The sequence below is a fragment of the Pelodiscus sinensis genome, chromosome 22 (assembly GCF_052426305.1).
Source record: "Pelodiscus sinensis isolate ZL-2025 chromosome 22, ASM5242630v1, whole genome shotgun sequence".
NCBI classification, from domain to species: Eukaryota; Metazoa; Chordata; order Testudines; family Trionychidae; genus Pelodiscus; species Pelodiscus sinensis.
The window spans coordinates 27,056,867-27,066,847 of NC_143073.1; the positions used below are offsets into that span (position 1 = coordinate 27,056,867).

At 65.6% G+C, this 9,981-nt stretch overlaps 1 protein-coding gene across 3 annotated transcripts; it reads right to left on the reverse strand.

Moving 5' to 3' along the window:
• Window positions 1-4,342: 4,342 nt before the first annotated feature.
• RABAC1 (Rab acceptor 1) lies at window positions 4,343-9,763 on the reverse strand. Of its 3 annotated transcripts, XM_089772336.1 has the most exons (6): window positions 9,546-9,695; window positions 9,183-9,264; window positions 7,325-7,537; window positions 5,832-5,929; window positions 5,134-5,235; window positions 4,343-4,673 (listed from the first exon to the last, which is right to left on the reverse strand). In XM_089772336.1, the coding sequence occupies exons 1-6, from the start codon at window positions 9,646-9,648 to the stop codon at window positions 4,585-4,587; spliced, it is 687 nt and encodes a 228-aa protein (XP_089628462.1). In that variant the 5' UTR covers window positions 9,649-9,695; the 3' UTR covers window positions 4,343-4,584. The 3 variants fall into 3 exon arrangements, with proteins under 3 accessions (XP_089628462.1, XP_089628461.1, XP_089628463.1); XM_089772335.1 differs by lacking the exon at window positions 9,183-9,264 and having other exon boundaries at window positions 9,546-9,763; XM_089772337.1 differs by lacking the exons at window positions 9,183-9,264; window positions 9,546-9,695 and adding an exon at window positions 7,683-7,736 and having other exon boundaries at window positions 7,325-7,617.
• Window positions 9,764-9,981: the final 218 nt, after the last annotated feature.

Consider the following 9,981-nt stretch of genomic DNA (forward strand, 5'->3'; position numbering starts at 1 on the left):
TCCCCACATGGCCTGACCCCAGGGTCTGGTGCCGGGCCACCCCAAACTCTGCCCTTAAGGGCAAGCACCCCGATGCCCGCTGGCTGCAATGGGGTAGCAGCTGGGTGGGGCCGGAGGCGCCGGGGGGTGAGCTGCCACGTTGGAGTGTGAAGGGGACGTGGCTGCTCAACGGGCCAGACAGCACCAGGGACCTGCCCCCACACAAGCCCCCAGCTGCTCGCCCCCACCACCCTCGGGCCTGGCACCTCTGGAGCCCCCCAGGGTTCCCACGCGGCTCTAAGCCCTTCGGGGCCTTGCCACAGGGGCCGGGACCCCGTGCCAGAGGCTGAGACTCCTGTGGGCACGGGGGGGGGGGGGGCGTGGAGACCCCGTGCCTGAGGCTGAGGCTCCTGTGGGTGAGGGGGGGGGGCGTGGAGACCCCGTGCCTGAGGCTGAGGCTCCTGTGGGTGAGGGGGGGGGCGTGGAGACCCCGTGCCAGAGGCTGAGGCTCCTGTGGGTGAGGGGGGGGGGCGTGGAGACCCCGTGCCAGAGGCTGAGACTCCTGTGGGTGGGGGGGGGGCATGGAGACCCCGTGCCAGAGGCTGAGACTCCTGTGGGTGAGGGGGGGCGTGGAGACCCCGTGCCAGAGGCTGAGGCTCCTGTGAGCACGGGGGGGGGGGGGGCGTGGAGACCCCGTGCAAGAGGTTGAGGCTCCTGTGGGCGGGGGGGGGGGCGTGGAGACCCCGTGCCAGAGGCTGAGGCTCCTGTGGGGGGGGGGCGTGGAGACCCCGTGCCAGAGGCTGAGGCTCCTGTGGACGGGGGGGGGGGGCGTGGAGACCCCGTGCCAGAGGTTGAGGCTCCTGTGGGTGGGGGGGGGGCATGGAGACCCCGTGCCAGAGGCTGAGGCTCCTGTGGGCGGGGGGGGGCGTGGAGACCCCGTGCCAGAGGCTGAGGCTCCTGTGGGGGGGGCGTGGAGCCCCCGTGTGGCAGGCGGCTCAGCTGCCCGAGTAGAACGTGCACTGCGGTGCTCAAGCACCTTCCCTGGGCGTTGCACTCGACTTGCGGCACCGAGGGCTGCGATACTTGGGCTGTTCCTTCCTCCACGCCCAGTTCCGGAGCACTTAGTCACACGCGACGCCCAGCCCCACGGAGACGTGCGCAAGCCGGCAGTGCGAGGCGCTCGAGCCCTGCCACGTGCGCCTGGGTGCCATCGGGGGCAGGGCCAGTCAACCCCGGCACCTCATACTCGCGCTCTGCCCGGGCGCCGCAGGCTCTTCGCTGTCTGAGCGCCTGCAGCTTTGCCTCCGGGGCAGGGAGTCCGCCCTAGGGAAGGGAGGCAGGTGACTAAGACTGAGGAAGGTTGGGCGTTCCAGCCATCCAGGGACCCTTAGACTCACCAAGGCATTGCAGGGACTTCAAAGCAGGGAGGGGCAATGGGTGTGGTGCTGCGGGGCTTTGCGTGGGACCAGTGCTGTAAACTTGTCAATGTTCTTGGAAAGGGGTAAATAGCGAGGTGCAAACGGTGCAGATACCACAGAGGGTCTGTCTACACTACCCTCCTAGTTCGAACTAGCGGGGTAATGTATGCATACCGCACTTGCTAATGAAGCCCGGGATTTGAATTTCCCGGGCTTCATTAGCATAAGCGGGGAGCCGCCATTTTTAAATCCCCGCTGCTTCGAACCCCGTGCAGCGCGGCTACACGGGGCTTGAACTAGGTAGTTCGGACTAGGTTCCTATTCCGAACTACCGGTACTCCTCGTGAAACGAGGTGTACCGGTAGTTCGGAGTAGGCACCCTAGTCCGAACTACCTAGTTCGAGCCCCGTGTAGCCGCGCTGCACGGGGTTCGAAGCAGCGGGGATTTAAAAATGGCGGCTCCCCGCTTATGCTAATGAAGCCCGGGAAATTCAAATCCGGGCTTCATTAGCAAGTGCAGTATGCATACATTACCCTCCTAGTTCGAACTAGCGGGGTAGTGTAGACATACCCAGAATGACTCCAAAGAGTTAAGTCCAGAGCAGACTGCAGAGTCCCAAAGGGAGCTCGCACCCCTAGGTGCCTGGGCACAATGGCAGATGGAATTCCGTGCTGAGAAGTGCAAAGCATTGCACGTGGAGAAGTGCAATCCCGACTCTGCACACAAAACCGATGGGTCTAAAATAGCCGTTCCCACTCAAGAGAGAGACCTTGGAATCCTTGCGGACAGTTCCCTGAAAACATCTGCTCAGCGCGCAGCGCAGTCTGGAAACCCGAAAGCGAACCGGGCATTGGGAATGATTAGGAACGGCTAGATAAGAGAAAATATCACGTTGCCGCTCCTGACATCACAGTGCGCCCACGTCTTGGACACGGTGCAGATCTGGAAAAAAGATCTATTGGACGTGGAAAAGGGACAGAAAGGGACCAGAAATGCTGGGGGTGAGGAACAGCCTCCGTCTGAGGAGAGATTAACAAGGCTGGGACGTCTCAGCTAGGAAAGGGAATGATTAACCGGTGGGGGGATGTTAGATCTAGAAAATCACAAATGACGTGGGAAAATAGACTCAGGAAATGTGATTTACTCCTTCAGGGTCTGTCTACACTACCCCGCTAGTTCTAACTAGGGGGGTAATGTATGCATACCGCACTTGCTAATGAAGCCCGGGATTTGAATTTCCTGGGCTTCATTAGCATAAAGCCGGCGCCGCCATTTTTAAAAGCCGGCTAGTGCGAACCCCGTGCCGCGCGGCTACACGCGGCACGGACTAGATAGTTCGAACTAGGTAGCCATTCCGCCTGTACGCCTCGTTCCACGCCTAGGGAGGGGGCTTGGAGACTAGGGCCTTAAGGGCCATAAGGGGTCTGAGGCACCCTGCCCCCTCTTATTGCCACATCGCGTCTAGGCTGGGAAACTCAGCCAAGCCCTCTCTGCTCTGCGGGCTGGTGGAGACTGTTCTGGGTGCTCCGGGGGTGCAGGACCGGGGGACCCCGAAGGGCCGTCACGTGTCCCTGGCCCATTTGCCAGACGCTGGAACTGGGCAACAGGGGACGGCTCATTTGATGATGCCTCTAGCGGTGATGCCCTGGGGCACCTGGCACTGGCCACCGTAGGCAGACGGGACACTGGGCCGGACCAGCCTTTGCTCTGACCCAGGACGACTGTGCTGATTTTACGGCGAGCCCCCTGCTGTAACCACTAGGCCCCACTCCCCTTCCAGAGCGGAGAGAGCCCAGGAGTCCTGGCCGTCTCTGTCTGCGGTTACCGGGTGTTGCAATCTTAGCGCTAACCAGTGTCCCTTCAGAGACTCGCCACAAGGTGTCAGAACGTGTTAACGGCAGAGCGGAGACGATCTAATAGCGATAGAAATTGTCTTTCTTTTATATAGGAATTTGATACAGGGCCCCGGCAGCTACCTGCTGAGTTATCTCTTTATGAGAGAGACAGAGAGACAGAGGTTGTGTGTGTGTGTGTGAGAGAGAGACAGAGAGAGGTTGTGTGTGTGCATGAGAGAGAGAGAGAGGTTGTGTGTGTGTGTGTGAGAGAGAGAGAGAGAGAGAGAGAGAGAGGTTGTGTGTGTGTGTGAGAGAGAGAGACAGAGAGAGGTTGTGTGTGTGTGTGAGAGAAAGAGACAGAGAAAGGTTGTGTGTGTGTGTGAGAGAGAGAGAGAGAGAGAGAGAGAGAGAGGTTGTGTGTGTGTGTGAGAGAGAGAGAGAGAGAGGTTGTGAGAGTGAGAGAGACAGAGAGAGGTTGTATGTGTATGTGAGAGAGAGATGTTGTGTGTGTGTGTGAGAGAGAGAGAAAGGGTGTGTGTGTGTGTGAGAGAGAGAGACAGAGAGAGGTTGTGTATGTGTGTCAGAGAGAGAGGTTGTGTGTGTCTGTGTATGTGTGTGTGTGTGTCAGAGAGAGACAGAGAGAGGTTGTGTGTGTATGTGAGAGAGAGAGGTTGTGTGTGTGTCAGAAAGAGGGTGTGTATGTGTCAGAGAGAGAGAGAGGGTGTGTGTGTGTGTGAGTCAGAGAGAGAGAGGTTGTGTATGTGTGTCAGAGAGAGAGCGCGTGTGTGAGAGTCAGAGAGAGAGAGGTTGTGTGTATGTGTGTGTGTCAGAGAGAGAGGCTGTGTGTGTGTGTGTGTGTCAGAGAGAGAGAGAGAGAGGGTGTGTGCATGTGTGTGTATATATAATGTGTGTGTGTGAAAAATCCTGTTGCCTTCCAATGACGTGAGGGGTTAACCACTAAGGAGAGACGTGTGAGAACAGCCTCTGTTTCCGTCTGGATACCTGAGCACCCGCCAGACGTTTGTTCTTTCTCTCAAGTGGTTTTCCAGAAGGACACTTTGACTGCGACTTAGTTACAGTTTTACAAAGTAGCAGGACTTCTACTCAAGTCACGGTTTTGGGTCCTTCTTCCCCCACTGCTTTAATGGCAGAAGACACGGATGTGGGGCGGGGCGGGTGCCGGGGCAAATCGCCCCCAGGAGCAGCCGGGACGGTGACAGCGACACGGGGCCAGGGCAGATCCCCTGTGGCGGGCTCAGGAGGGGGGTGAGACCGGGTCGGGGTGTCTGGCAGGCTGGCGGGAATGGTCAGGGGTCCCTGTCCCCCCAGGCAACAGCAAGGGGGGGTCCCATCACACGGGTTCCATCTGCAACTCGTCAGCCTCCCCCAGCTCCAGCTCGTGGAAGGCAGCGTGGGAGCCGATCACCACCAGGGTGGCACCTGCAGGGGGCGACAGAGAGACTATCCGCCACTGCCCCCCCGCTCTGCCTCCCCTCCCCTGCTACCTTCCTGGTCCACCTCTCCTCCCCCGCTGCCCCCCATCAGCTCAGCCTCCCCTTGCCCAATGCCCCACTGGTCCGCCTCCCCTCCCCCACTTCCCCCATCAGCCCCAGCTGCTCCCAGCTCAGCCTCCCCCCCCCATGTCCACCTCCCCTCTCCCACTGCCCCCATCGACCCCCCCACTGTTCCCAGCACCACTTCTCCTTCTGACCCACCAAGGGCTGCCCCCAAGCCCGGCGAGGCCGAAGCAGCCATGAGAACAGCCCATGGGGCAGGCCCAGATTGGGGAGGGGTGCTGCCCCTCCCCCACAGACAGGGCAGGGGCCTCCAGAGGCAGCAGCTGGTGGGGTTGGGAGGAGGGGCTTGGGGGTACCCCCATATCGGGGGAGGGGCTACTCACCCAGCACCCAGAAGACGGCGGATCCGGCGCCCGCCAGCCAGAAGAAGGGGAAGGAGACGCCCCCGGCCAGGCCATACTGCTGAGCCGTGCTGAGCTCCCGTCCTGCGGAGAGCCAGGAAGGGGGTGACCCTGGGCACCTCGGGGGGCTCTGTCTGGGGGCTGTGCCCCCCCACAATCCCTCGTCCGGGTGGGCAGTGGGTACCCCCACCAGGGACCTGCACCCTGCCCCTTCGGCCACAGCAGCGCCCGCACAGGCCAGGCAGGGACGCGGGGCCGGCTCCCAGGGTGCTGGCGGGAGGGGAGGGGAGGGGAGGGGAGGGGAGCGGCCGCCCCGTCTAACAGGGCCCAGGCAGCCCCGCGCGCCCGCTCACCTGGCTCTGCCACCCCGGAGCCGGCCCGGCGTGAGGGGCACCACAGGCGGGTCCCTGCCTGGGCCACGGGGGAACTGGCCCCTCCGGCTGGGCCCTGGCGCGCAGGACGGGAGGGTGGCGGGTACCCGGCTGGGCCCCTCGCCCACTGACTGCCCAGGGCTCTGGGGGGGCCCCGCAACCCAGGGGCTGTGAGCCCGGCTGCTGGCCCCTCGCCAGGCCTGGGCAGAGGCAGCCCAGGCTAAGGGGGCCCCGTGTCCCCTCCCCCACCTCCCTGAGCCCGCCCAGCCCTGCCCGGGGGTCGGAGGGGAGGCCCCGGGTCCCACTCACCGAACATCACCAGCCGGCTGTGCTGGCTGCGCAGGTAGAGGAGGTAACAGGCCCCGAAGAACACGGCCAGGGCCACGAGCAGCAGGGGGGAGGTGATGCTGTGGGGGGGGCAGAGAGTTGAGGGGGGCAGGGCACAGTCCTCCCTAGCCTGCCCCTTCGAGACTTACACAGGCCGCCCTGCCCCCCACCCGGCACAACCTCCCCCCCCGTCCCTGCCCCCCCACCCGGCACAACCTCCCCCCCCCGCCCCTGCCCCCCCACCCGCCCCTCCCTCCCCCCCCCAGCCCCTCCCCCCCCAGTCCCTGCCCCCCCACCCGGCACAACCTCCCCCCCCGTCCCTGCCCCCCCACCCGGCACAACCTCCCCCCCAGCCCCTACCTCCCCCACCCCACACAGCCCCCTAACCCCTGCCTCCCACACCCAGCACAACCCTCCCAGCCCCCTCCCCACACAGCCCCCCAGCCCCGCCTCCCCCACCCGGTACAACCCTCCCAGCCCCCAGCCCCTGCCTCCCCCACCCAGCACAACCCTCCCAGCCCCCACCCCACACAGCCCCCTAGCCCCCGCCTCCCCCACCCGGTACAACCCTCCCAGCCCCCAGCCCCCCGCCTCCCCCACCCAGCACAACCCTCCCAGCCCCCACCCCACACAGCCCCCTAGCTCCCGCCTCCCCCACCCTGGCACAGCCCCCCCAGCACCCGCCTCCCTCCCCACACACAGCACCCCAGCCCCCACATCCCCCACCCGGCACAACCTCCCCCCAGCCTCCGCCCCCCATCCGGCACAGCCCTCCCAGCCCCCGCCTCCCCCACCCGGCACAACCTCCCCCCCCAGTCCCTGCCTCCCCCACCTAGCACAACCTCCCCCCCAGCCCCTACCTCCCCCACCCCACACAGCCCCTAACCCCTGCCTCCCACACCCAGCACAACCCTCCCAGCCCCCTCCCCACACAGCCCCCCAGCCCCCGCCTCCCCCACCCGGTACAACCCTCCCAGCCCCCAGCCCCTGCCTCCCCCACCCAGCACAACCCTCCCAGCCCCCACCCCACACAGCCCCCTAGCCCCCGCCTCCCCCACCCGGTACAACCCTCCCAGCCCCCAGCCCCCGCCTCCCCCACCCAGCACAACCCTCCCAGCCCCCACCCCACACAGCCCCCTAGCTCCCGCCTCCCCCACCCTGGCACAGCCCCCCCAGCACCCGCCTCCCTCCCCACACACAGCACCCCAGCCCCCACATCCCCCACCCGGCACAACCTCCCCCCAGCCTCCGCCCCCCCATCCGGCACAGCCCTCCCAGCCCCCGCCTCCCCCACCCGGCACAACCTCCCCCCCCAGTCCCTGCCTCCCCCACCTAGCACAACCTCCCCCCCAGCCCCTACCTCCCCCACCCCACACAGCCCCCCAGCCCTGCCTCCCCCACCCCACACAGCCCCCCAGCCCTGCCTCCTCCACCCCACACAGCCCCCCAACCCCCGCCTACCCCCCGCGGCTCACAGGCAGTAGGCGATGAGGCCGAGGAAGACGAAGAGGTAGTTGCTCTGGAAATACTCCACGTTGTGCGCCAGCCGCTTGCACAGCTCCCCGAAGTTGCGGGGCTTCCCGAACCGCCGCTGGTCCACAAAGCTGGCCCAGGGGCGCACGGCTGCACGGCGCTGCTCCAGCCACTGCTTGGCCGGGCCCTGGGGCAGCAGAGCGGGGATGGAGATCCTGGGGGGTAGGAGGGGGGGGAGCTCTGAGTCGCAGCGCCCCCTGCTGGAGCCGCTGCCCCACTGCCTGCCCCATGGCGCCTCCACTGACCCCCCCGCCTTGCTCCTGCCCCATGGCATCACCACAGGTCCCTGTCCCCCGGCACCTCCACTGACCCCCCCGCCTTGCTCCTGCCCCACGGCATCCCCACAGATCCCTGCACTGCTCCTTGGGGAAACTCCATGAGTCTTTGCCCCACTGACGGCTGGGGTGGGAGGGGGGGTTCCCAGCCCCTGGCGGTTGGCCTGCGCCCGGCAGACTGGTTGGGACGCTGGGGCAGCCCAGACGGGTGCGACCCAGGGGAACCCAGCCTGGGGGGCAGAGCGAGGTGGGTCTGCCGGGGGGGGTCCTGCCCCCCCACCCCACGCTTGGGGAGGGGCCCAGAGGCCTGGGGACGGGTCTGGGGGCTGCAGCGCACATGGGGTCCCACAAGCCCTTGACAAGGCCCCTCGGCAGAGGAGGGGGAAGGAGGCTGCCAGGGGGGGGCAGGGCCTCTCCGGGGGTCGCTGGGGGAAGGCAGGACACAGGGCGGGTCTCAGGGGGGTGAGCTGCGCCCCAGGGGCCCGATCCTGCCCCCCAGTCACAGGGCCGGGCTCATGGGGGGAGCAGGCGCCACTGAGCGGCGCAGGAGAGGGGAGCCGGGAGCAGCCTGGGAACAGTCAGGAGGCTCCCACAGGCCCAGGGGAGGGGCAGCCCCACGGCGGCAGGAGCCCCGCGCTGGCGAGTGCAGAGCGACGCCGGTGGGACGCGGGATCCCGACGCTGCGGCGACGCTGGGGCTGAAGTAGCTACAAGCGCTGCAGAGACCCGGGCGGCGCCGCGCAGAGTCCTCGGAACAGTCCCCCAGCGCCGCCAGCGCCCGCAGCCACGGAGCCACGGAGCCACTGCGACGAATCTCATCGCCTGGGAATCCGTGGGGCGCCCGGAACCTGCGCGCAGACGGGGGGGGGGGGGCCGATCCCAAAGCTCTCGGCGCTGGACAAGGTTCAGGAATAGGCAACACGAAGGATGAGGGGTTTGGAACGGCGGCCATATGAGGAGAGATTAATACAACTGGGATTTCCAGCTTGGAAAAGAGACAGCTGAGAGGGAATATGATCAGTAAAACCGCGTGTGCTGTGGGAAAAGGGAAAAGTTGTTAACTTGTTCCCAGAACACGAGGGGTCACCAAAATGCGGGAGGTTTCAAACAAACCAAAGGCAGGATTTATTCCCGCCACACACGGTCAACCTGTGGAACTCCTCGCCAGAGGATGTAGTGAAGACCAGGACTATAACAGTGCTCAGAAAAAGCTCGGTAAGTCCATGGAGATTAGGCCCTTCAATAGCTATTAGCCAGGTTGGGCAGGGACCAGACGGACCCTGGGTTAGATGGACCTTGGGTCTGACCTAGTGTGGCCCTTCTGATGTTTTTATGTTCTGTCCCTGCCCCAGGCGCCCCCCCCCCCCCGATCCCTGGTCCAGCTCCCTGCTGCACAGAACCTTCCACTGATCCCCCATGCAGCTCCCTGCCCCACAGCAACCCTGCTAAGCTCCTCCCCGTTCCCTCCCCACCCGGGGGGGTCCCTCACTGACCCCCCGCCCTGCTCCCAGCCCCATGACCCCTACTTGGTGCCGAGGGGGCCCACGGTCTCCTCCTCGGCGGCCGGGTGGAAGAGATGCTCCGTGGCCATTGGCTCGGCTCCTGGGGCTGTGGAGACAGGAGGGGGATAAGGTGAAACGGGGCCCTGGCCTCCCACCCCATCTCCCAGGTGCGCCACGAAGGGACTGGGGAGCAGGGGCAGGCTGAGGGGGGAGAGGAAAGGCGGGGGGTGGGCTGGTTCAAGGGGAGGGGATGGGGGGGTGGGGCCTGGGGGGAGAGATGAACAGGGTGCGGGGGAGAAGCGGAGGAGCTGGCCCGGCGCGGGGGGCGCAGCGGGGAGGATGCGGAATGCCTGCATCCCGGGTTGCCATGGCGACGGCTCCCCTCACCTGCCCCCGGGTCCAGCGCGGCCGAGTGATCGCTGCGCTGCCTCGACGTGGCAAGCGGGGAGGGGGAGGCAAAGCGGAACTTTAGGGGTGGGGAGCGGTGCATGCTGGGAAACGGAGTACGAGCAGCAAAGGCTTGTGGGAGATGGAGTCCCGGGAGGGGGGCTGCGCCCAGGGCTGTAATGGGCGATACGGAGCCCCCCCATCCCCCACCCGCACGGCGCAGAGTAGGGGGCAGGAGCTGTTCTGGGCGGGTGGTTCAGCCCCTTTCCTTGAGCTTCTCTTATGCAAATTATTCCAGGGGCTCATTTGCATGTATGCAAATAAACGGGCGCCGTTTGGCAGCCAGTTCCCACCTTCCGGTGAGAAGCTGTCGGGGGGCAGAGCCAAGCCCCTCCATCCCAGGCCCTGGGGTCCCTGCGCCACCCCCCCGTACCCC